Source organism: Nuphar pumila, chromosome 2 (assembly GCF_984573655.1).
Source record: "Nuphar pumila chromosome 2, dmNupPumi1.hap1.1, whole genome shotgun sequence".
NCBI classification, from domain to species: domain Eukaryota; kingdom Viridiplantae; phylum Streptophyta; class Magnoliopsida; order Nymphaeales; family Nymphaeaceae; genus Nuphar; species Nuphar pumila.
The window spans coordinates 139,912,410-139,940,316 of NC_143250.1; the positions used below are offsets into that span (position 1 = coordinate 139,912,410).

At 38.1% G+C, this 27,907-nt stretch overlaps 1 protein-coding gene across 1 annotated transcript; it reads left to right on the forward strand.

The window, feature by feature from the left end:
- The first annotated feature begins 6,284 nt into the window (after positions 1 to 6,284).
- On the forward strand, positions 6,285 to 26,661 carry LOC149847333 (uncharacterized). The gene is made up of 9 exons (XM_089993985.1): positions 6,285 to 6,622; positions 6,703 to 6,806; positions 13,453 to 13,654; positions 13,728 to 14,298; positions 14,387 to 14,638; positions 14,773 to 14,964; positions 15,066 to 15,140; positions 15,264 to 17,786; positions 26,299 to 26,661. Exons 1-9 carry the CDS (start codon positions 6,453 to 6,455, stop codon positions 26,605 to 26,607), a joined length of 4,398 nt encoding a protein of 1,465 aa, XP_089850111.1. The 5' UTR covers positions 6,285 to 6,452; the 3' UTR covers positions 26,608 to 26,661.
- The last annotated feature ends 1,246 nt before the right edge of the window (positions 26,662 to 27,907 follow it).

The following is a 27,907-nucleotide window of genomic DNA, read 5'->3' on the forward strand; positions in this document are numbered from 1 at the left end:
TCATCAACCTAGAGTTTGATAGAGGGACCTTCAGAAATTATTCTTGTAACAGGTAGGAGTTTGCCTAACCTCAACATGGTAATCCCAATAAAAAATTGAATGCCAAACCCCCCGCGCAGTTATATTCATCGTTTGGCACTATTTGAATACTACCTCTAGGAAGGTAAAAAAATCGATTTCATAGTAGTCATCAACTTAATAAATTCCCAGGGTTGTTTAAAATATAGTTATCAGAAGCTTCTTGCTACATGGAGAAGCTCTTCCGAAGTAAAAAAACTCTTTACTTCCCTAAAAGGGGGAAAAGTTTTGATAGACCCGCTTTCGTTTTCCTTAACTGGGAAGCATGCTTCCTCCTCATTTCTCAAATTGATTTTCTTTTGCTTTCTTAACATTTCCCATTCGCTTCTTATTAAAGTGCTACAAGGTGAGTTGGAACTGAGTAACTTGATTTACATTCTTTTGATGTATGAGTACATACATAAAACTCACATGATTGTTATACTTTTATAGGATAAAGTTACAACAGAGATATACAATAAACACAAAGGATTTACACAAGATTTCAGTGCATGTTTTTTAGGGACTTGGATTAGGTAACCATGATAAGATTTTATCCTTTGCAGTTGGATTTAAGGATAAGCTTGCAATTGTCATACTTGAATTCATTTTGCGCCTTTCCTTTTGTTGTGCACATCTGGATCTTGAGACTTAGATTGATTTGGATTTGTTTCTCTAACATCCCCCTCAAGCTCAACGGTCTGGATTGGACGTTGAGCTTGGATCTAAGTAACTACGATTGTCCAGTGTTGAGAGTCCTGGTTAGGATATCCACTGGTTGGTCTTTGGAGTAGACGTGCGTGTTTCACTAGTAGCTGATGTTTTGCTACTTTGTCCCTTACAAAGTGCACGTCAATTTTGATACGCTTACCTTGTTAGTGCAAGACCAAATTTGCTGAGAGAGATCGTGGCTGTGAAGGTTTGAACTTCGAGTTCAACAAGAAGGAATTGCAGCCATGAAATTTCTGCTATTGTGTTAGCTATTGTACTCCGCCTCAATGTCGGAGCAAGATACAACGTTTTGTTTGAGTGAGCTGCATGAGATGAAATTCCGACTTAGGTAAACTGCATATCCTGATGTTGATTTCTTGTGGTTCAAGCAGCTGGCCCAGTCCACATCTAAGTACCCTTGAATGTTGAATGTGGTGGTTGGAATAATGACAAGCTCAAATTGGAGTGTTTATTTGATATACTTTCAGTGTTCAATGGTTGGTTAATGCATGTATTGGCAGACTTTGTTCACTATATATGATATGATAGATCTGGGCGAGAAATAATTGTGACATATTATACGCGTCAGTGAAGTGTTGGATTATCAAGTGTCGATCATGACACTGATAGTCTTGTAGAGGCTGCTATAGGGGAATTGAATTGGGTGTGTGGCCAGCATATTGGTTCTCATGAGAATATTAAGTATATATTTTTGCTACGAGAGAAAATGTCCCTGCTATAGGGGATTGAATTGGGCGTGTGGCCAGTAAAGTGTTGGACAACTTTAATCCCAAGAAAGATGTGAATCAGGCCTAGTTCTTTGAGTGCAAATGCACATCCAAGGTGAGATGAGTATGGAGATTTGTTTGTTGGAGTTTTCAATGACCAAAATGTCATCTACATAGACAAGTATGTAAATAATAACGTTCTTGTGTTTTTTAATGAAGAAGGATCGATCTGTTATGCAGAAAATCCATGATTTACGAGTATTGAGTTGAGCTCTTGGTACTATGCTTTGGAGCTTGCTTAAGGCCATAGAGAGCTTTTTATAGTTTGCAAAAATGCTTTAGGTGTGATGGATCTTCAAAGCCCGAAGGTTGGCTCATGCAGATGTCTTTTGTGAATGAGCCATGGAGAAACGACAAGTTGTGTGACATTTCAACGTAAGTTGGTGGCTATGGAGAGGATGGTTTTGATTGTAATTGTTTTGACTATAGGGTTAAAAGTATCGAAGAAGTCTACACCCTCTTCCTGGTTAAACCTTTTAGTGACTAACCTCGCCTTTCACCATTTGAGTGTCTCATCGACCTTTCATTTGATTTAAAACGTTAATTTGCACCCAACTAGATTTTGGGAGGGATGGGCAAGCACTCGATAAATACTTATTTTTTGCATTCTCTCTTTTAAAATATTCTTTGACTTTTAGGCATGCATGTTTATCTTATACATTGATTTTTATTTTCTGATGCTACTTCATTTCACTCTTAATACAACAATAACAACAACAACTACACCTTCATCCCAAAACAATTGGGGCGGCGATATGAACCAAAAAAGAAAATCATTTTGGGTCTTCCACATGAATCCTTCTCCTCCAATCATTTCTATCCAATGCCATGTCCTCGATGAGGTTCAAAGCATTCATATCTTTTCCTATCACCTCCATCCATGTCTTCCTAGGCCTACCCCGACCTCTTTTAACTAATATATTTTCCCATTTCTCCATCCTTCTAACCGGAGCATCATTAGGCCTTCGCCGAATATGTCCAAACCATCGTAAACGATTCTCTCTCATCTTATTTTCAATGGGTGCAATGCCTACCTTCTTACGTATCTCGTTGTTTCGAATCTTATCTTTTATTGTATTTCCACACATCCATCTCAGCATACGCATCTCAGCTACACTCATTTTTTGAATATGATATCTCTTGGCAGCCCAACATTCCGTGCCATATAGTAAAGTAGGCCTAATAGTCGTCCTATAAAACTTTTCCTTCAACCGCAATGGCATTCTATGATCGCACAACACTCCAGTTGCACTTTTCCATTTCATCCACCCAACCTTTATCCTATGATTTACATCTCCATCAATTTCTCCATACTTTTGAATGATAGATCTCAAATATTTGAAACAATCATCCACCGGTATTTCTTGCAAACCAAGCTTCACTACACTCCCATCACTACTTCGTTGCTTACTAAACAAACATTCCATGTATTTTGTCTTACTCTTACTCAACTTAAAACATCTTGCTTCCAATGTCTGTCTCCATAATTCTAACTTAGCATTAACCTCAGCTCTAGACTCATCAATCAAAACAATATCATCAGCAAACAACATACACCACGACACATTTTCTTGAATTGATCTTGTAAGCTCATCCATCACTATAGCAAATAGAAAAGGGCTTAAAACAGATCCTTGATGTAACCCAACCGTTATAGGAAAATTGGTTGTCACCCCTCCACAAGTGTGGATATTGGTTACTACTCCTTCATACATATCTTTAATTATACTAATGTACTTGATAGAAACACCTTTCTTCATCATTGTCCACCAGAGAACGTCCCGAGGTACTCTATCGTATGCCTTCTCCAAATCAATAAAAACCATATGAAAATCTTTGTTCCTCTCTCTATTTCTCTCAATAAGTTGTTTAAGAAGATGTATAGCTTCCATAGTTGATCTTTCAGGCATAAAACCGAATTGATTCTCCGATATCATGACAACCTTCCTCAACCTAGACTCAATCACTCTCTCTCAAAGTTTCATAGTATGACTCATGAGTTTTATACCACGATAGTTTGTGCAATCTTGTACATCACCCTTATTCTTATATAGAGGCACCAAAGTACTCTTCCTCCACTCATTAGACATCTTATTTGTCTGCCAAATCTTGTTAAAAAGATTTGTCAACCATTCTAAACCTTTCTCTCCCAAGCATTTTCAAGCCTCAATTGGTATACCATATAGGCCAACCGCCCTTCTTGATTTCATTTTCTTCAAAGCCTTTGCAATTTCTTTCTTTTGAATCTTGCGCATGAAGTCACAATTCATCTCATGAAAAAGAATGGAGAAGTCTCCAAGATCCTGAGCATGACTTTCATTAAATAGCTTATCAAAATAATCTTTTCATCTCCCCTTAATCTCCTCGTATTTGACTAAAACCCTTTGCATTTCATCTTTGATACATCTAACCATACCCAGATCCCTCGATTTTCTATCTCTCATCTTTGCAAGCCTATAAATATCCTTCTCGCCCTCTTTGGTATCCAACTTGTCATAAACCTCCTTATATACCTTATCCCTTGCGTTTCGAACTATTTTTTTAACTTTCTTCTTTGCTATCATATACTTATCCAAATTCTCATTATCACGACTCTTACTTTGATTTCTATAACACTCTCTTTTAACCTTAATAGCTAATTTGACATCCTTGTTCCACCACGATGTATCCTTACCTAGCGGTGCACCGCCTTTAGACTCACCCAATACCTCCTTAGCCACCTTTCTCATGCCACCCACTATCTTATTTCACATTGATTCTGAATCCTCCTCGAGACACCAATCAACTTCCTTAACTACCTGCTCTACAAACATTCATTCTTTAACTCCTTTCAGTGCCCACCACTTAATTATAGGATCTATCCTATGTCTATCCCTTTTGCGACATTGTCTAATTCTAAGATCTAAAATTAAGACTCTATGTTGTGTAACTACACTTTCTCTCGGTATAACCTTACAATTGATGCAACAACCCCTATCTCTCTTTCTAAGTAGGAAAAAATCTATCTGACTCGTATTAACCCCACTTTTAAATATTACTAGGTGAGACTCCCTCTTCCTAAACCAAGTGTTTGCTATGATCATATCATAGGACAAACCAAAATCTAAAATCCTTTCTCCACTTTCGTTTTTTGCTCCTATATCATAGGCTCCATGGATACTCTCAAATCCATCCCTACTAATGCCTACATGCCCATTAAGGACACCGCCGATGAAAAGCCTTTCTCCATAAGATATCCCTTCTACTACTCCATCTAAATCTTCCCAAAATTGATGCTTAATGAAATCATCTAAACCTACTTGAGGTGCATAAACACTAATAATATTAATAATATCCGTACCTAATACTAATTTAATAAGTAAAATCCTATCACCCTTCCTACGGACCTCAACTGCATTATCTATAAACTCACGACTCATAACAATCCCTACTCCATTCCTATTCCTATTTATTCCTGTATACCAAATCTTATATCCCCAAGGTTCTATCACTTTTGTTTTCTTACCTACCCATTTGGTCTCTTGTAGACATAAAATATCAATCTTTCTCCTACACATAACATCTACTAACTCTACCAACTTACCAGTTAAAGACCTTATGTTCCAAGTAGCTAACCTAATTTTATGGTCTTGGACTAACTTCTTTACCCCCACCCGTCCAACAAAGTGAGGGAACCCTTGCCTATTTGACACCACACCCGGGCGCCGGTGTGACGCGTCACTTTCGGGCGACGACCTAGCAACCCTTGCCCATTTATCACTGTTTCCGGGCCTATAGAGTACAACGCGTCGCTCAGTAGGGAATGCCCCAATGAAATTCTCATATTGATTCATATTCATAAGGTATGACTAAGTTTTTATACTGGCTGTCACAAGCCTACCGCAACCCTCCTCCTTTATCCGGGCTTGGGACCGGCAGTGTATAACTAAACAATTATACACAGGCGGAGTATTTCACTCTTAATCATAAATCTAATATATTTTGTGGATCTTGATTTGGGTTTCATAATAAAAAAAAAATTTATGATACAATTTTACTTTAACATTGTGTTATTTTAGTTTGAAAATGCAAGGAAAAACTAAATGTTTTATTAGACAAATGATCTTCTAAGGTGTAATATGATTGCACAAATATTTGTGCATTAAGCACCTACTCACCCTCGGACATGAGTTGTGGGGCCCAAGGCCTTATGGAAGGCAACAAGGTGCTTAATGAACACATTTTGTGTCAAGCTGAAGGCCCAGGATCGAATCCCTCTGCCACATGGTGGGTGGCTCAGCTTACCTTTTAAAACAAAAAATGTTAAAATGGGTCTGAATCAGCCGATTCAGATGAATCGGACCCTATGACTATTCATAAGGGGCTGATTTGTAACGGATTCAATTCATTTTTTAAATATTTAAGGGGTTTTAAAAATCATTTAATATTTTTAATTATTTTTTATTACTTAACGACACGGTTTCATCTGATGGTAAAAATCCAGATTCGTTTTAATTTTTAGGTCTTTTTTTAAGAAACCGATTCACCTACACTGCCTCCGAGATCCAAGTCCATACCACGTTCGCCTATTTGGGCCTCCTCACTTCTAGAGAACTTTGAATCGGGTCACGGAACCCATCTGTCCAGTATCTATCATCCAGAGTCGAGTTCTTTCGTGGGACCCACAATCTCAAGAAAGCCTTGGAGCCCTCCGACGATGATCGGTTATCAGACGCAGCAACATCAAACCCCACCACCACCACCACCGCTTCTCTGCAGAGGGCGGTGAGATCTTTCGAGTTCTCTGCCTCAGGGAGAAGAAGAAGAAGAAGAAGAAGAAGAAGAAGAAGAAGAAGAAAAAGAGGATCCCTTTGAAGCCCAAGAGGTTTCGTCGGAAGAGGAAGAGCGGAAGAAGAGATGGGAGGAGGAGGAGGAGGAGTTGGGACAGGGGAGGCGTTCCAGTGCGTGGGGACGCTGGAGGTGATGAAGCCGAAGCCCTCCGGCGGTTTCCTCTGCGGAACCCTCCCCGTCCCCACCGACCAGCCCTTCGACACCGCCCTCCTCCCTCCTTCCCCCTCCCACGTCAAGTAAAAAAACTCACCTGACCACTCTCTTTCTTCTCCATCTCGATTTTTCCTATTCCAAGTTTCGATCTTCCGTTTTTCAGGGTGGTCGCGCCTCGGTACCGGCTGATTCCGACGGAGACCGACCTCAACCACCTCCCTCTTCTCCCGAATTTCCCCCACAAGGTCTTCGCCGGGTGGGATCAAGGTACGGGATCCGCCGCCTCTGCTTGCTTCGTGCACGAGTTCGAGTCCCGTTCGGATCACGAGAATCTCAAAGTGCGTCTGGGTGCGCATTACTGGATTTCGCGAAATTTTTCTGCTATGATCTCTATAGCTTCTTCGATTACTTAACCGCCTTTTAGTTTGCAGTTGTAAAAGAGCAATCAATGATAGAAAATGACTTAATTGTTTTGCTCAATTTGGAAATACTCTACTTTCCGTTGTTCATTAACTTGCATAGAGAGGAATGCAGTCGCTATTTGGTTCACAGAATTCGTGTCCGATCTTGTAGGCCATTACACTGTCAAATTTGTAAAGCTTCCTGTGATATTATTATAATATAGATTGGAACTGCACAAATTCTAATTTCTCGAAGATTAACCCCTTGCATTTGCACAAGGATACATTGCAATTTGCACTTGCTGTTTGAAATTATAGTGTGGGTGAGAGTAGCCTACCCACCATTTCTTTTGCAGCCCAAGTTGTAGGTTTATCATGATAATCTACTCCTTTCTTTTTCCTTTATAAGCCTATGATAATGATCTACTTCTTTACTAAAGAATACAACTTTCAAATTTGCTTTTAGGTTAAAAACAGCCATCCTTCTTCTATATGGTATCATTGAACGACCTTGATTCAAAAACAATTTTCAGATCTTTTTAAGAACTTCCCAATACACTAACCCGTCAAAATCATGAAATCTTTTCTCACATGTCTACTTATGCAAGTCGAAACTTAAAAGCTACCTAAGGACATGTGCCATGGCCAAATTGTCAAACAAGGGATGGCAAAAAATGGATATGATATGCAATAAATCCATAATATGCTTCTCTATGCTTGCTTTGGGGGTGCTTGTAACTGCTCTTTATTCTATTTGTATCTCTTTCATATATTTCTCTTTGTAGAAGTTTTTATTTTTTTTTTCTATAGAAAAATGAAATCTGTTACTTTAGTTGGACTTGTTGCACACTAAAATGTGATAGCTGGACTTCTAGAGTTACACCATGTTATTTGATGGTTGAGTCTCATTGGGAGATGCCTCCATTATTGAACCAGGTTAGTTTTTTATTTGTTTACAAGTGAATGAATTTTACATATCCCCACATTAATGAACCGTATTTTGCATAAGAAAGTGATTTCATGACTATGGAGTCATGTTCGAAAATAAATCCCATCAATTTCTCCTGTAAAGGTGTGGAAAATTCTTTGCAAAGCACACCTTGATTTCTTTGTTAATGTCCGTGAGTGTCCTTAACATTGCATACATGACAGCACTGCCATGTTTGCTTGACATCTAATTCTTATACTGTATAGCTGCTCTGTTGTGTAACTATATAAGGAAAATGATTTCCAACCATAGTAACAGATATCGGCAATATTTTGAAAATATCACCTATATCTATCTTTTTAATGGGTCAATGATATTAAAGGTAAAATATTGCAAGATTTTCAAATTCATATTTATTGTTGTCACAATATTATCGCGGTAATATCGTGATATTTTCAGTCACTTTTACTTTTATATTTCTTTTCTACATTTTAAATGTTTTTCTTCTTTCTTTTATATTATATTTACAAAATTTGTATAACTTTTAATTACATTTCTACCATAACTTTATTAACTAAACATATCCTTTTGTTACTTATTTTTGCTATTTTTATATATTTTTAGTATCAATATTATTTTGAGATTTTCCTGCGATGCCAACCTTTATTATTACAAGATTTGGATTGCTGATAGGGGTGGGCAACATGCTGCTGCCCACGGGATGGCCCAGCCCAGCCCGGCATGGGGCCAGGCTTGGATCAGGGTTTTTGACCTTGGATTGGCCCAAACCTGGCCTAAAGTAGTAATTATATCACAAAATTGTCTCTTCTTGGTGATAACATTTTGCATCCCTTCTTTTATAAGGACAAGAAAAAGTATCTTCCAGAGGAAGAAAAAACATAAGTGGAGGGAAATATGTCACGATTTAACATTATGCAAGTTTTAGGAGACCCAAAATTGCTGATATATTTTCTCATGTATCCTATGGAAAAATTGATACCTAATCTCATATACAATGTGAAAGCCCAGGTTTTTTATTGCTTGCTTTTTGTCATTCCAATAATAACGAAAAAAGTTAGGAAGTTCTGACATGAAAAACCTACCAAACAGATGAATTTTCTTTCCCTTCCATCATCTTATCAGTGATTGGCTAATGGTCCTCATCAGTTGCCTGTTATCTTTTAACCCTCTTTCTGGCTTTTTCTCATAAGGGTCATCATGTGCATCAAGGCTACAGGTTTTGCGTACGAAGCATCTGAAAAATGCATAGTGAACAAGAGTGTTCAGAAAAGTAGAAGAATCCTGTCTGTAGGTCAGCTATCCCCATGTGTAAAGGAAAAATGCTCATTGTTATGGAATGGCCATTATTGTTTATGTCATTTAGGCATTAAGTTAGGGTAACTCTACATGCTTGTGCTACATTTGAATGTTCTACATTTTGGGAGAACCTTTTGGCTTCTCCTTATGGAGTCCAAATCTGTATGTCCAAACTGCATGCTCGTCACATTTGATCTTAGTTACTACAAACTTACTATCACTATCATGGATGGTAGAAATCGTTTTTTTGAGAGAAAGATCATTCATTAAAACAGTGATAAGCAGTAAACAGATTGCAGGAGTGATGAAATATCACCTTGCTACAGAATTTTAGCAGTAAAAAACAAGGTTGTAAGTATCGTATCATAACCCGTATCAGTCAGGCCTAAAGTAAGATACATATCGTAAAAAATCATAAATTTCACTAAAAAATTCTTTAAAAATCTAAAAAAACAAAAAATTATATAATACAAAAACACAATTTATTTATGTAATAAGATTAACTAAACATAGATATCTTCTTAAACATTAAACAACCACATATTTGGTTGTGCAGCCACGCATCTAATCGCCACAAATACAATCGGTTAAGACAAAATAATGATACATTTAAAAGTAAAAAAGTTTTCATAACTCATTACAAAAGTTAAATTTACATTTTTTAGGTACAAAATGCCATGCCAAGGAGAAAGGCATACAAGCTAGAGTTCAAAAACATATAATAAAAGTCATCTTCAGTGTTAAGTTCCATCTCAACGATTTTCTTAATTTATTGCATTGTTCAGAGGCTTGAGATGAAGATGAGTCATCTTCATCTTTTAAATATGTTGCATGTACTCGTGCTTTTCTTTTATCATCTTCTATAAGACTAGCAAGAAGCTCAACACAAATATCAGTAGGAATGCGATGTGTACATAATTTCACGGTGGAGTTGTTATCCCCAATAACATAACATTTAAATTTATACAATCCTCCATGCATTACAAAACCACAAAAGTTACATTTCACTATTATTTTCAAACACATATCCAAGTCAATTGGTGTACAATATTTATTCTTTGAGAGGCATCCTTCAAGACCTCCACCCTCCATCAACCTCTTAGAGCACGGATTACTAAATCTAATCACTACAAAGATGTAAAACAATGCTCAATAACACACTTAGGGACAAATTTTGAGTTCTAAGGATACAAAAAATGAGATTAAGGGTAAAAAAAAAACTAAAAGTAAAGTAATATCTCCTAAAAACATAAAAAAAGAAAGGAACTTACCCTCCTTCAACTCCAATCATACACAAATAAAACAAAGAACAAAGATTTTTTACCTTAACCCACTTTATTCAGTGAAAAAAATGGTGGAAATGCACTCTTACTTGAGCAAACCGCAAAATCCCTCTCTCTTGGCACGGATCGGCCCCCAAATCGCACTCACGACTCCTAGGGTGCATGAATACCCCTCTAATGACCTCTACACAAATGAGGGAGTCAGCCCTCAAGAGGTATTTAAAACCCAAAAAGAAAAAATTATGATTCAGACTTTTTTAAAGTGCACCTAAGGTGTATCGTATGATACTGATACAGGTGTGTATCGTATCATTATTTTCCATAGTAATGATACATATCGTACTGTATCGTATAGACAACCATGGTAAAAGCATAAAAATGAGGATGATAACAACAAAAACTAGTCCATCTTTCAAAATTATAGATTTCCTTCAATAAAAGCTCTGTTTTTTTCAATCCATCCCAAGTTTTGACCAGGCCATTTGCATCACGCACACTCCGTAATTACCCATTTCAATTGGTCCAACAGTCCCTCAGGATCACTGTGGCAGCCCTTAAAGATGCGCCGATTCTGTTCATGCCACAACAGTCTCCACGCTGTGAGTATCCAAATCCTCCAAATGAATTTCCATCATGGCCCTTTCGAGGTCATGTGATCTGCAACCAGCATACCCCTGGGAAAGTGTATATTGCCCCAGGTGAAGCACTGGTCCCCCCACGCATAATTGAGAAGTGCACGTATAAAGGCACACTCCCAAAACAAGTGGGCCAATGACTCTTGATCACAGAGGCACAAGCTGCACAAGCTGCACCTGCTGGTCATTTGAATGCCGCAACGCTTAAGTCTCAGCTCCGTGTCACATGGACACGCCTCTCAAGGGATGAATCGTGTGTTGGTACGGCACAACGCGGATCCAGACATGGGACTTGGTGCAATTTGTGTCCGACACGATGTATGACACACCAACATGGTGTCTGGCACATGCAACACGATGTCCAACACGCGCGACATGGTGTCTGAATATATATATATATATATATATATATATATATATATATATATATATATATATGCACACAGCTGTGTCCCCAAATCCTAATTTTTGAAAAATGCCATATCGTACCAAGTGAATCTGCATCATATCCCGTATCTGCATCTGCATCCATGTGACATAGTCAGCTCCATTCCTTGAAAAAAAAGAAAAATCAGAAAAAAAGATGACTGGTTCACACAGTCTTCATGGCGAAAATAATAGATTGCCTGGAGTGAAACGGTGACCACCGATAGAATAAAAAGATTATGCCATCATATGCTTCCCTGAATGCAAAGTCAATATCGTTTTAGGAATTTAAGACAAATAGGTAAAAAAGCTCACGAGACCTTTACATGTGAAGCAGTTGACCCTAGCAGGCTGTTCAGGCAGTATTCTTCATTACCTGTCATCAGTTGGTTTTCAGTAAGTAACATCTGAAAGCTCTTTATTTCTTCGTTTTATATTCACCCCAGAAAGTGGGACTGTGTAAGGAATGTCTTGTATTTCATATTTCATTTTAAACCCAGAAGGATCAGAACTTTTGAACGTTATGAAAGTTAGCTTGGTGACTGATTCCAAATTCCGACAATTGGTTATGTTGGCATTTTTGTAATAATAATATGACATGTCATCAGCATCACAAAGAAAGATTGCTTGCTACTAGAGGAAGAAGATACTGAGATATCATCATCATGGTCACTAAGATTGGGCTCATATGCCACAGAGTTGAAATTTTTCGGATCAGATGTTCTAGGTGCATTTTTACATTTCCAGATAGACCTGAGAAGATCTATAGATAAGCTGCTAATGTGAGAGATATCTTGCTGTATATTTAACTTGGAAATAATGGATATCACAGAAATCAAGCAAATCCTGTTTATTGCAGTCCCATATGAAGCAAAGTTTTAACCTATTTAGTTTAAGTTTCACCCTTGCAGCATTTGATTATAATAGGTGATGGTCTTGTTTTACTAAACTAGTTCTTCATATCCATTTAGAGTCTACTATTGAATAATGTGATGCTTCAACACATTAAAAATCTTGTCCAAAGTATATTAAAAGGGCCAGTCTCAGATCTTGAAATGCATATAGAATTTGACGGAAACTGCAAATGCAAAGCTGCAAAACTATGTCCTCCCAAATTCATCTTCAGCATTTCTTTTCCAAAGAGAAGTGCTCTTTATGTGAAGCTGTTCATTGCCATAGTAAAGGTCTTGTCACTATTTATTCTGTACTATTTATGTGAAGCTGTTCATTGTCATAGTAAAGGCCTTGTCACTATTTATTCTATATTCTTGCAAAATTTTACAAATCAATTATTTCAAAAAGTGATTTTTCCATTCAAATCCATTTAAAGTTCTTTATTTTTCTTCTCTTGTGCTCTAAGTTCTCCAACTAGTTATCTAAAGTTAGCTTTGTTTTACTATAGTAAATGTTGTTCAAGAATGCCTTTTGAGATTAAACTCATGAAATCATGCTTTGCTCAACTATATTAAGCACTGGTCAAGAATGCCTTGTGAAGCTAAGCTCATGAAAATCATCTGTATTCTGTAACGAACTTTGAAAATTTCCTTTTTGGTTACCGTTGTCATCGTGCCACTAAATTTTAGTTACATTTTCATGGCTAGGGAAGTTTTAGACAGGTAAATGGTGCCTTTGCTTGAAATGAATTGGTTCATGTCGTCTAGGTGTGCCACATTTTTCTGTATTATAGAAGGGGAAGATGTGAATGTTTAACCTTTACATATTGCAATGAGACAAATGAGTTCTCTAAGTGACCACATTTTTTTTTCTAAATTCATGTTATGTGGCAGGGTCACAATGCCGAAAGAGAGGGAAGCATATAGGTTTAGGGGACTTCCATGTTTGTCCAGTTCTAAGCATATTTAGTATCTAGCTTTCTTGCTTTCATACAATCTTCATCTTGATCTTTTATATGAAACTTTGCAGAACTGAAAAGTGGTCAGATCAGTCAAAATCTTTCAAGAAAATGTGAGGCACTTGCTGTATCTGGGCTTGCAGAGTATGGAGATGAGATCGATGTTGTTGCTCCTGTGGACATCTTGAAGCAGATCTTTAAGATTCCTTACTCAAAGTCTCGGCTATCCATTGCAGTACATCGTATTGGGCAAACACTTGTACTCAATGCCGGGTATGTCACTCATGTGTCTGCAGTATGTTGCCAGTAGTTTTAATTTTGTTTTCTAACTAACAGATGTTCACAGTCCTGATGTGGAAGAAGGAGAAAAGATGCCTAGAAGAAAAAAGAACCAACCAAAATCCATGGATCAATCCCTTTTCCTAAATTTTGCAATGCATTCTGTTAGAGCAGAGGCTTGTGACTGCCCCCCTTTGCAATTTGTGCCGTCTGATGAAAATGCAAGCCCCAGTATCTTACCCGGACATTTTAAATCTGGGGAAAGTTCTTCTGTTTCTTCCAGTAGTTCTACAGATTATGGTAAGGCTGGATTTCTTAATAAAGGCCTTCCTGGAAGTCGAGAGACTGGTTTTAATGGTCTTGCAGATTATTCACAGGCAAGTCATGAGAGTGCCTTTTGGGGCAGTAAGCAGGGTAAGAGGTGTGATGCCCTTAAGAAAGCTTCAGAAGTTGATCAGAATTGTAGGTCCCCGTTTCAGGAGCCAGAGAAGCATCGAAAACTTAGTAATGATGGCTTCTTGAGAGTCTTGTTTTGGCAGTTCCACAACTTTCGCATGCTTTTGGGCAGTGATTTACTTCTATTTATCAATGAAAAATATGCTGCTGTGAGCTTGCATTTGTGGGATGTTAGTCGCCAGGTTGACACCTACGTTTTCAGTGTTTTCCTGCCAGTCTGTATCGAATACCTTTTACCATTTCAGCTAAGTGGTTTGTTGCTTTTAACAGGTCACTCCATTAATGTGGCTCGAAGCCTGGCTTGATAATGTTATGGCAAGTGTGCCTGAGTTAGCCATCTGTTATCATCAGAATGGTGTTGTTCAAGGGTATGAACTTATGAAAACAGAGGATGTCTTCCTACTCAAGGGCATATCGGAAGATGGCACAGCTGCTTTTCATCCCCAAGTTGTCCAACAAAATGGTCTCTCTGTGTTACGATTTCTCCAGGATAACTGTAAGCAAGATCCTGGCTCTTATTGGGTACATGTTTCAACCCTTGCTATAAGTCTATTATGATTTCTCTCTTCACAACAGTCTTTTCTTCAAATTAGATTTTATGTGGTGCTTTTTCTCCAATGTTCATTTTATCCTTCTGGGTTGATTTATTGTGGCAGCTGTTTAAAAGTGCTGGTGAGGACATAATTCAACTTTTTGATCTTTCTGTTATACCAAAAAGCCATACTTCTGACAATCATGATGAGAGTTGTAGTTCACTTCCAACTTTTATGAGCAAAGGGCGACAAGATTCCTTGTTTTCACTGGGAACCCTTCTTTATCGCCTTGCACATAGGCTATCACTTTCTAAGGTAAATTTGAATTGTGTGTGTGTGAGTGTGCACGTGTGCATGCATCTGCAGCGTTGCTGTTTGTTTAATCTTATGTAAATAAGTGTTGTTACTCGGTGCAGGTACATAATAATAGAACAAAGTGTGCTAAGCTGTTCAAGAAATGTTTGGAGTTTCTGGATGGCCGAGAGCATCTGGTATGGCTAGCATAGTGTAGATTTAATTGTTTTCAGAGCCATATTCTCAATTTACTTGGCTCCTAATCCTTCATAGGAACAAGTTGTGAACATGCTAATTTTTTTTTTTTTAATTCTAATTAGGTGATTCGAGCATTTGCACATGAACAGTTTGCAAGGCTCATTTTGAAATTCTACAAGGAGCTTGATTTAACAATGGAACCGGTTCTAGAATGTGGAGCCACAGTAGATGATGTGCAACGAGAGAACTCAGAACTTTCTTCTGTAGCATCTAAATTAATCATTGAAGATGAAATACAATCATACAGTTTGAATAATCTATCTTCAACTAAAGAATCTGGCGTTCTTCATGTTTCAACATCAGAGACTTCTCATGAAATGAACATTCAGTCAAACTCATATGGAACCAATGCCAACAAAATTCATCCATCCATGGACATGGAAGCTGGAGATCTTGCAGCTACTGCATCTAGTTCAAGTGGAACTGATAGTCTAGCTGTCTCAGCAACTCAGCGACTGGTTCAAACCATTGCTGATCCAATCTCGTCAAAGTTAGCTGCAATTCATCATGTTTCTCAAGCTATTAAGTCTCTCAGGTGGAAGAGACAACTCCAAAATGCTGAAGGGAAGTTGGTTGATCAAGGTAATGAGATTCCAGATGGGGCTTCTGCGGCACATCGGATTTCCAGATGTACCTGTGGTGATGCTGATTGTATTGAAGTCTGTGATATACGAGCATGGCTTCCAAGATCAAAAATGGACCATAAGTTGTGGAAGCTTGTTCTTTTGCTTGGAGAGTCGTATTTGGCTCTTGGAGAGTCATATAAAGAGGATGGCCAATTGCATCAAACACTTAAGGTTGTGGAGTTAGCGTGTTCTGTGTATGGATCTATGCCTCCATATTTGAATGATGTTCAGTTTATCTCATCTATGGGAAGTAAGCCACCAAATCAAGAAAGGGACAAGGGTGCAATAAATGAACAGAGAAATCCTTTGTATGGTGTAAAGATGTCCAATTCCAATTCTAGTAGCGATTATCCTAGCATAGATCAGTTTCACTCTAAATATCTTTTCTGGACCAAAGCTTGGATGCTTGTTGGGGATGTGTACGTTGAATACCATAGAAACAAGGGCAATGAAGTCTTGGAGCAACCTGAAAGAACAGAGCCTCCAACTGACCTGACTATGTCCACGGAGGTTGTGAAAGAGGTCAAAAGGCTAAAGAAGAAGTTAGGACATTTCAAACAAAATTGTGGTGTGTGTTCTTTGATAAACTGCAGCTGCCAGAGTGACAGAGCAAGTAGTGGTAATAGTGCAAGCTCCAGCAGTGGAGATGTACATTCTTTTGCTTATGGGAGAAAGCAAAGTAGAAAGGTGCACGTTAGATGCCCATCACGATCATTTCAGGAAACCCCTGAGGATAATTATGATCTTCATGACTCAGTAGGTTTGCATCTGCAGAATGAAAATGGAGATGTGTATGATAGTAATGCTTTCATTTCAAAGGAGAGTGGTACACCACATTCATCTACTAATCCTGGGCCAATTGGGGAGGTCTCCGATATGCACTCTACATCCTCACCAGCTACCCACAGATCGGATATGAAGACCATGAATGCCAAGTCCCCTGAGACCAAAGAATATGGTGGTATTTTTGCATATCTGAAGGGACCAAAATCTGGAGAAGTGGAGTATAATCTTTCATCTGCAATATGTTGCTATGATGCATCACGGAAAGCTATAGGTGATCTTTCTGCTGCTGCTCAGGAAATGCAATCTGCAGTTAAGAAGAAAGGTTGGGTCTGCAATGAATTGGGCCGATATAGACTTAATCATGGGGACTTGGCAAATGCTGAACGTGCTTTTGCAGATGCAATTAAGGCATTTAGGGAAGTTTCAGACGCTACCAACATAATATTGATTAACTGCAATGTAGGTCATGGAAGAAGAGCATTAGCTGAAGCTATGGTATCTAAGATGGATGATCTCAGGAAATATGGTCTGTTGGGGAATTCTTACAACCAAGTTGTAGAGAACGCAAAGTTTGAGTACAGGGAATCTCTGAAATATTATTGTGCAGCTAGGATGGAATTAACTTCTTGTAAAGAAGCATCTGTATCAGAACCAATAAGCCTCTGGAATGAAGTCTATACACAGTACGCTCATACATATTTGAGGCTTGGGATGCTTTTGGCTAGAGAAGATACATCCGCAGAGGTTTATGAGAATGCAGGCATTCTTGATATGTTGGTTGATTACAGCAGTACTGGTGATGGGGAAACATGTGGAAAGGATCTCAGGAAGCGTGAAATTTCAGCTAATGATGCTATTCGAGAGGCAATATGTATATATGAGTCGCTGGGTGAATTCCGAGCACAAGAGGCTGCTTTTGCATATTTTCAACTTGCTTGTTACCACAGAGATTGCTGTTTAAAGATTTTAGATGTTGAAATCACTAGAAGTGCCACAAGAAGCAGATCTAACCATCTACAGAGGCTTAAGAGATATGCTTCTCTGGCTGACAGGAGCTGGCAAAAGGCTATTGATTTTTATGGACCAAAATTGCATTCTGTTATGTATATGAATATCTTGTTGGAGCGATCCAATCTAGCACTGAGGTTGTCAAGTTTCATTCATCCAAATATGGTATGTTCTGAAATTTACTACTACTAGCCATCATATAGTTAGATTATGAGTATAATCTTCTGCAAATCTGACAGTTGAGGCTGCCTATCTTTACATAAAACACAGAAACAAAGATACTTATAGTTTGGATTTTCACTAGTTGATGCTGTGCATATGGATACTTCCTTCTTGAATGAATTTTGGTTTATGAAAGGGTTGTTTATGTCCCTCATTTATTCCATTTTTCTCTCCTATGCTAGCTTATATAAACCTTGGAATTAAGAGTGTGTTTTAATGTATAAATACTTGTGTGCTTGTTTGTCGATCAGAACTTAAAAACTGCCGATTTGCACATTATTAGATTGTTCTTCATTCTCTTAAGGTTGTGAGATATGGGTGTAACTGCTGGAGAGAGAGAGAGAGAGAGAGAGAGAGAGAGAGAGAGAGAGAGAGAGAGAGAGAGAGAGAGAGAGAGAGAGAGAGAGAGAGATGTTTGTGTAATGAAAAGAGGCGGAAGCACCAATAGAGCAAAAAGTCACTCCTTAAGAGTGACTACAAGAGCCAAGAACACAAACACCAAATGTGCACACACAAAACTCACAAATATAGGAAATGACTTAAAGTCATAAGTTGGATTTATTGAAGAAAGGAAGAGAAGGGTGTAAAAACCCATACATTTACAAGGGGGAACCTCCTCTTTATATAGAGGAGGGAAGCACTAAAGAGGACCCATAAAGGGGGCTCCCTTCTAGTCGTTGGGAGCCCCAACGGTCATAAATATGACTGTTGGGGTCCCAACGACTAGATGGGTGGGGGGGCCCCTTTATGATTCCAAAAAGCAAAAAGACAAAACAAAAAAGGAAAAAGAAAAAAGGGAAAAAGAGAAAAAGGTGAAAAAGGTACATTTGGGAATTACCAAAATACCCCTATCGGGTTTTTGGTTTATACAAAACAGAAAAAGAAAATATAATTATGTATATATACATATATACGTATATATACTTATATATATACTAATGTGTATATATATATATATATATATATATATATAAGTATATGTATATATATATATTTATATATACATAATTTAACATGCCCCCTCAAACTTTACGGGGAGAAGACCAAAAGTTTGCCAAGAAGAAACATGAATCGTGGAGTTGGGAGCGCCTTGGTGAAGAAGTCAGCTAGTTGATACTATGAAGTGACATATGGCAATGTGATGGTCCCTTTGAGATATTCGTCTCGAACATAATGGCAATCCATTTCGATATGCTTGGTCCGCTCATGAAAAGTGTGATTGCTGGCAATGTATATCGCACTCTTGTTATCACAACAGAGCTTGGTGGGAGTGGAAATGTTAACGCCCATGTCACTAAGAAGACTTCTGAGCCACACAATCTCCATAGTTGTCATCGCCATAGCCCGATATTCAGCTTCAGTAGATGATAAGGAGACCTTCTGCTGCTTCTTGCATCTCCACGAGATGAGAGATTCACCTAAAAAAATGCAAAGACCCGTAATTAAGATCCGATCATTGGGATTTCCTCCCCAGTCAGCATCAGTAAAAGCAGTTAATTCAAGAGATGAGGAAGAGGATAAGAAGAGTCCCTTGGAGATGGTATTTTTGATATATCGCACAATTCTCATTACGGCCGCCATATGAACCGTAGTAGGAGCGTGCTGAAATTGGCTCGCTGCATGAACCGCATAAGCTATGTCTGGACGTGTGATGGATAGATAGGTGAGGGATCCAATTAATTGGCGGTAGGGGGTTGGATCTTCAAGAAGAACACCATCTTCAAGTCTTAGTTTCGCATTGATAACTTCAGGAGTCTCCACTTTCTTTTCATCAGATATTCCTGATTTGGTACAAATTTCCGCAGCTAACTTCATTTGAGATAAGATGTACCCACGCGCTGAATAAGCCACTTCAATTCCTAAAAAATATCTCAAATAACCAAGGTCAGACATATCAAAAGTATCTTTTAATATAGACTTAACATCATTTACTCCCTTTTTGCCATTCCCAATGATGATAATATCATCAACATACAACAGAAGCATAATAATGGAGTCACCTGTTCTTTTGACAAAAAGAGCAGTGTCAGTATAACAAGAAGAAAAACCTAAATTGATTAATACATTACTAAACCTGTCATACCAAGCTTTAGGAGCTTGCTTAAGTCCATATAAAGCCTTTTTTAATTTTAAAACTTTTCCATTTAAATTCATACCTGGAGGTGGTTCCATATAAACTTCTTCATTTAAATTACCATTCAAGAAAGCATTTTTAACATCAAGTTGAAAGATGGGCCATTTTTTGACAGAAGCTATAGCAATAAGGGCTCGAACACTAGTCATTCGAGCAACTTGGGCAAAAGTTTCATCATAGTCTACCCCATACTCTTGGGCATAACCTTTGGCTACCAACCTAGCCTTATATCTTTCCAATGAACCATCACTCTTAGTTTTTACTTTAAACACCCATCTACATCCAATGGGTTTCTTGCCATTGGGAGGATCAATGATTTCCCAAGTTTGTGCCTTTTTAAGGGCATTAAGTTCAAGCTCCATAGCTTCATTCCAATGATCATATTGTTTAGCATCATTGTAATGTGATGGTTCATGAAATGAGTGAAGAGCAAGAAGACATGCTCGATAATTAGGGGAAAAAGAGTCATAAGAAACAAATCTATTTGGAATCTTAGGAATGCGATTTGATCTTCTTTGAGAGGTTTCTTCTATCGACTCATTTTGAGAAAATCTTTCAAGGGCACATGGAGGATTTCTTTCATTCCTTCTAGAGTAGACTTGTATTTGTCTTGAAGCATTTTCTTCTAAGTTTTGATCATTATTTGGATGTTCAACAAGATCTTCAAGAGGTTCATTAAGATCAATATGATCATCTATGATGTTTTCTTGAGGTAACAAGTCAAATAAAAAAGAATAGTCAATATTTTCATTTGGTTGATGCGAAAAACCATTTTCTTCTTCGAGGAATGTGACATCTTTTGAGATATAAAGTTTATTATTAAGGATGTCAAAACATCGATATCCTTTTTGTTTTTCGCCATATCCCAAAAAAATACATTCAATAGCCCTAGGAGAAAGTTTATCATTTTTGCGAGTTAAAACAAAGCATTTACATCCAAAAATTCTTAATCTTTTATAATCGGGAGACATATTGTAAAGTTTTTCAAATGGAGAAAGATTTTTCAAAGAGGATGAAGGGATTCTATTGATGAGATATGTTGAAGTTAGAACCGCTTCGGCCCAAAAGGATTTTGGGATATTTTTTGAAATCAATAATGTTCTTGTAGTTTCTATTATGTGCCTATGCTTTCTTTCCGCAAGACCATTTTGTTGCGGAGTGTTGGGACAAGAACGTTGATGACAAATTCCATTTTCTTTTAAGTAATTTTGAAAATCATTAGACATATATTCACCTCCCGAATCGGACCTAAGAATAGATAGATTTCCCAAAAATTGATTTTTAACCATTGCATGAAATTCTTTAAAGAACGAGAAGACTTCAGATCTATGTCACACGGACTCGGCTAGGGAGGCGCCGCACCCGAGTCGACACACCCCGACACGGGTGCGGCTTCGGACTCGGCCCAGACTCGGTCAACGCCGAGTCGGACTCGGTCAACGCCGAGTCGGACTCGGTCAAAGAGTCGAGGCCGAGTCCGTCCACATTTTGGACTTGGTCAACTTTGACCGAGTCCAAAAATATCCATTTTTAAGACGAAAAACAAAAAAAAATCATTTTTTATATAACTTTTTTAAAAAAATATATATATAACCAGACTGCAATGCAGTTGCACAGTCACAGACTGTGCAACTGCAACTGCACAGTCTGTGCAACTGCAACTGCAACTGCACAATCTGTGACTGTGCACAGTCACAGACTGCATTGCACAGTCTATGCAACTGCAGCCCATTTGATTGGGGATGTGTGATCTTTAAGGGGAAGCGTGATTCCTCCAACGAAGGGTGAGCTGCCTACTAGAAAGTTGCTTTGAAATATCTTTCAATTTATCAATTTAAAGGAATATAAATACAATACAACCAGGATTTAGCCAGAGCAAAGGTAACTGAAGCATGAATGTGCCCTCTTCCTGTAAGATGTATATTTTCATATGCAAGTCATATTTTCTCTACTGAAAAACTTGATATTTTTATATATTCATGTACTGATAAATGACAATGAAATTGCTAATAAATTTTTTCTGTTGCTATGTTATTGCTTATATATATATATATAGCCGAGTCCCCGTGTCCAAAATTTTTGAAATTGCGCCGCACCAGTGTCGCACCCGCACCCATGTGACATAGCTTCAGATTTGCGACTTAAGAAGTATATCCACGTAAATCTAGTGAAGTCATCAATAAAGACCACATAATACGAAAAACCTCCTTTAGATAAAATTGGGGAAGGTCCCCACACATCGGAATGAACAAGTTCAAATGGCCAAGTGGCAAAATAACTTATTTGAGGAAACGGAGTAGCTTTAGATTTCCCAAAAATGCAATCTTTACAAGTCATGTGATTGTCTTTACAAGTATATATATATACATACATATATACAACTACGCCTTCATCCCAAAACAATTGGGGTCAGCGATATGAACCAAAAAAGAAATTCATTTTGGGTCTTCCACATGAATCCTTTTCCTCCAATCATTTCTATCCAATGCCATGTCCTCGGTGAGGTTCAAAGCATTCATATCCTTTCCTATCATCTCCATCCAAGTCTTCCTAGGCCTACCCCGACCTCTTTTAACTAATATATTTTCCCATTTCTCCAACCTTCTAACTGGAGCATCATTAGGCCTTCGCCGAATATGTCCAAACCACCGTAAACGATTCTCTCGCATCTTATTTTCAATGGGTGCAACACCTACCTTCTTACGTATCTCTTCGTTCCGAATCTTATCTTTTATTGTATTTCCACACATCCATCTAAGCATCCGCATCTCAGCTACACTCATTTTTTGAATATGATGTCTCTTGGCAGCCCAACATTCCGTACCATATAGTAAAGCGGGTCTAATAGTCGTCCTATAAAACTTTCCCTTCAACCGCAATGGCATTCTACGATCGCACAGCACTCCAGTAGCACTTTTCCATTTCATCCACCCAACCTTTATCCTATGATTTACATCTCCATCAATTTCTCCATACTTTTGAATGATGGATCCCAAATATTTGAAATAATCATTCACCGGTATATCTTGCTCACCAAGCTTCACTACACTCCCATCACTACTTCGTTGCTTACTAAACCGACATTCCATATATTCAGTCTTACTCTTACTCAACTTAAAACCTCTAGCTTCCAATGTCTGTCTCCATAATTCTAACTTAGCATTAACCCCAGCTCTAGACTCATCAATCAAAACAATATCATCAGCAAACAACATACACCACGGTACATTTTCTTGAATTGATCTCGTAAGCTCATCCATCACTATCGCAAATAGGAAAGGGCTTAAAGCAGATCCTTGATGTAACCCAACTGTTATCGGAAAATTGGTTGTCACCCCTCCACAAGTGCGGACATTGGTTACTACTCCTTCATACATATCTTTAATTATACTAATGTACTTGAGAGAAACACCTTTCTTCATCATTGTCCACCAGAGAACGTCCCTAGATTGTCTTTACAAGTATTGTTCAAAAAAGGGAAAAGAGACATTTTTACAAAATTTGGATGACCAAGTCTCTCATGCCAAATTCCAATACTTTTGTCTTTGACAAGATTGCAAGATGACTTAGATGGAAGCGTCAAAAAGTCCATAAAATAGAGATCACCCCTTCTATGGCCTTGCCCAATCAGCTTCCCTGACTGGAGATCCTGCACGATGCAATCTTTAGGTGAGAAAGAGACTTGCCATCCATGGTTGGTGATTTGGGAAACGGAAAAAAGATTTAAATTAATTTTTGGAACAACTCTTACTTTAGGAACAAAAAAGTTTTGAGAAATTTTGAAGTCAAGTGTTCCAATACTTTCAATTTTTAAAGACGTTCCATCGGCCGTTGAGACATAGGAGGACATAGGTTCGGAAAAAACATTGGAAAGGGAGTTTTTATGAGATGTCATATGGAAAGAAGCACCAGAGTCTAGTATCCACATACCGGGAGGTGATGAAGAGTAGGCGATGGCGGCTCCGGATGTTGAAGGGGAAGACTTGAGAAGGTGTTGGAGAACTTCGGAGATATGATTAAGAGTTTCTTTGATATCTCCTTCTTTGGTACTTTCTTCCTTCTTTGGAGAATTTTCTCCAACCGCGGCAACCTTTCCTTTAAGCTTAGGACAAACCGGTCTAATGTGTCCCGGTTCATTACAATAGTGGCATATGATTCCCTTTCTAGGCCCATTGATATTTTTGTTAAAGTGGGGAGGTCTATATGCTTTAACATTTTATCCTGGTCTATTAACGGCCAAAACCTCATCATTCCTAATGCTCAAGCCAAGTCGAGTTTCTTCTTGACATACCTCGGCAAGAGCATCTTCAATAGGTAGGGCTTTGCTTCTATGTAGAAGAGATGCCCTCACTTGTTCAAATTCCGGGCGAAGTCCATGAAGGAATTGAAAAAGTGCTCCTTTTCAATTTGTTCCCTTCTTAGTTCAATGTCTTGTGGAGCAACCCATTTGGGCTCAAGAAGGGCAAGCTCATCCCAAAGAGGAGTTAGAGAGCTAAAATAGTCCCGGACACTCATATCCATTTGTTTGGTGGAACGAATTTTTTCTTGGCAAAAGAATTGCCGAGCAAGATCTTTTTGGGTATACATACCCTTAAGGAAAAACCAAGCCTCATTGGCTCTTCTAAATTTGGCAATATTGGCACAATTTTTAAGATCTACATTGTTCATAAACCATGCCAAGATTTTGGCATGGTTACTTTCCCAATCCTCGATTTTGGATTGATGTTCATTAATGGCTTTGATGCGCTCATCGCCATCTAAAGCCTTTTCAACTTCATTTTCAATTTTGGTAAGAACAAGAGAGGGTTCGGGAGTAGTCCCCATAACAAAACCCCAAAGTTTCTTACCTCTTAGATGATTTTCCATAGCGGAGGCCCACATGAGATAGTTGGACCCATTTAGCTTGAAAGAGAGCTTCATCTTAGAGTCACGTTCCATCGGCACCAAATATACTTCCTTTCTTCAAAACTTTGAGAGGCACGCTTTCCAAGATGACAAAAGAGAAGCCCAATCACCAACCGAGCTCTGATACCATGTAATGAAAAGAGGCGGAAGCACCAATAGAGCAAAAAGTCACTCCTTAAGAGTGACTATAAGAGCCAAGAACACAAACACCAAATGTGCACACACAAAACTCACAAATATAGGAAATGACTTAAAGTCATAAGTTGGATTTATTGAAGAAAGGAAGAGAAGGGTGTAAAAACCCATACATTTACAAGGGGGAACCTCCTCTTTATATAGAGGAGGGAAGCACTAAAGAGGACCCATAAAGGGGGCTCCCTTCTAGTCGTTGGGAGCCCCAACGGTCATAAATATGACTGTTGGGGTCCCAACGACTAGATGGGTGGGGCCCCTTTATGATTCCAAAAAGCAAAAAGACAAAATAAAAAAGGAAAAAGAAAAAAGGGAAAAAGAAAAAGGTACATTTGGGAATTACCAAAATACCCCTATCGGGTTTTTGGTTTATACAAAACAGAAAAAGAAAATATAATTATGTATATATACATATATACGGATATATACTTATATATATATACTAATGTATATATATATATATAAGTATATGTATATATATTTATATATACATAATTTAACAGTTTGCTGTGCTAGAGTCATCTTAAATTTTTTCTTGGCATGCCTGAGTCTTGGAATCTTAGAATGTTTTGAAGGCTGCAGGCATGTAAGATGGATCTGGATGATAGACATAGGTTTCGAGAAAATATATGTAGAGAAAATTTGGTAATTTTGGTGTTGTAGATTATGCGAGGAATCTGTCTTTTTTTTTTGGGGGGGGGGGGGGGGACAAAGACTTTTTATTGATCATCCTCTCGGACCACATGATGTGGCCCTGAGAGATCTACATTTGAGATTCTGTTGATCCACATGACATGGCCTGTGTAAGATCTTCTTGGATGGACATGATCGACTATGATTTGTATGACTATTTACCTACATTTCTAAGTAGGCCAACATGCTCATGATCTCTTGAGGGTGGAAACATATCCCTTGCCTTTTTGTAGAACTGTTAAAGGATTCTGGTTTGGATTTCTTAGAATCAATTGGTAATTTTTCAAGTTCTGGTGTTATCTTTTGGGAAACTTGTTGTCTTGTCAGTGCTGTAAGTAGTATTTACAGGTAGAAATGACTCCTCTGTCTGGATCTGTAGTTCTTGTACAGAACAACCAGAATCTTGCATTCCCTTCTCATCATCAAGCCTTGAGTCGGATGTGATTGCTCTATTTTGTTATGACAATTTTAATGACATTTTATTTTCATACCATGATATCTGGGATGAGCATCTAACAGCGTTTGTTACAGATGTTGGAATCTGCATTGTCGCACATGCTTGAAGGGCGCCATGTGGTTATTGTGGGGGAACAAAGTGACACTGCCTCAGAAAGTGATCTTTCAGTGGTTCAGGAGAAGTTTTTCAATCAGTTACAGTCATTACTGAAGAAGATGCTGTCAACTGCAATGGCTGGAAATACCAACAGATCTAGTGATCTCACTCACGGTGCCCCAAACAGGGCTGGTGATGTCAGGAAGGTCAAAGAGATGTATCTAGTGTCGCTTAAGGCCATCGGGTTAGCACAGTTGAATGACATGTACGAGTTATGGACATCCTGAGTGCTATTCTGTACATTTGCATGGCTGCCTGTTGTAGAAATCACATAAATCATATCTGCTGTTTGGACACGCAATCTGTCACTATGTTGAGGTTTTCATAGAGCGATATTTCATTTGCAGTCAAGCAGTGATGATGTTCTACGAGCATATGGTGTTTGGGAAACTTTCTGGATTTACCTAGTTTTGCCATATGTTCTACAATGTTGTTGCTGGATTTGCTCAGTGTTGGCTATAGTTATGGGTCTACTAAAATCAGACCGGATCAGTTTGATCATATTTACCCGACCTGTTTACACACTTACTGATAAGCCTAATATGTCATGTGTTAGGACTGTACCAGGTATCAGTCCAATCATATCAACAATGATATCATCTATTCAGATGGTCACGTGCAGTTGTCAATTTTAGATATTTGCGTATAAATTGGAATAAATTACAAACCACAAGATTCTATTTGTTTTTTTTCATAACTATAAGGAATTTTCATGGACACCAATCATGTCGGGTTTTAATTCCCAATTTAACAGGTACAGCTAAGAGAAACTATGCATCTCCAATTTCAAATTATTATCGCAAAAAAAGGTCAATTTAATTCTTAGGTCAGTTTGAGTATTGCACACGAAGTCTCAAGGCCTAGTGCCGCACAGGCATTCCTTGGCTTGAAAGGCAGAAAATTTGGCGTTGGAATTTACCCCGTGATATTGAGAGCCCTCCTGAATGAAGCATTAGAAATGTAGACTCATGTTATTGCTTATGTTTGTCTTGTTGAACAGATATGCCTAGACTGAACAAGTTAAATTTTATTTATGGATATTTTTTTATATTTACACGGAGAAACTGCCCTCAGGATCAGACCTAACTGTGATGACTCTGCCTGTGGTACTTACGGATTAGAAGCTAACTATTCATTATCTAGGACTAGCCAAAACCATCATCATGGGGATGTCCAAAACAAATAAAAAAGGTATAATTTTATTCTAAAATGAAAATTTTAAGGATGAGAAAAAAAAGAGGAAAGAGAGAGTCAAGATCGCTCTTTTATAGAATTTGGATAAAATGAACTCCCTCTTTTGTGTTAAACTAAATTTTAACCGGCTTAAAAAAAATAAATAACATTATAAATCAAGAAGGTTTTCATGACATTCTGAAATTTCGTGGAAAGCAAATTTATTTTGAAGCAAACTACCTCCACATCAACTTTAACAAGTTTTTAAAAACTTAAACAATTGTTGGATACAAGGACATAATCCTCCTGAAAAAAGGGGAACTTATTATGCACGTATAAGGCTTTGTCTAAAAG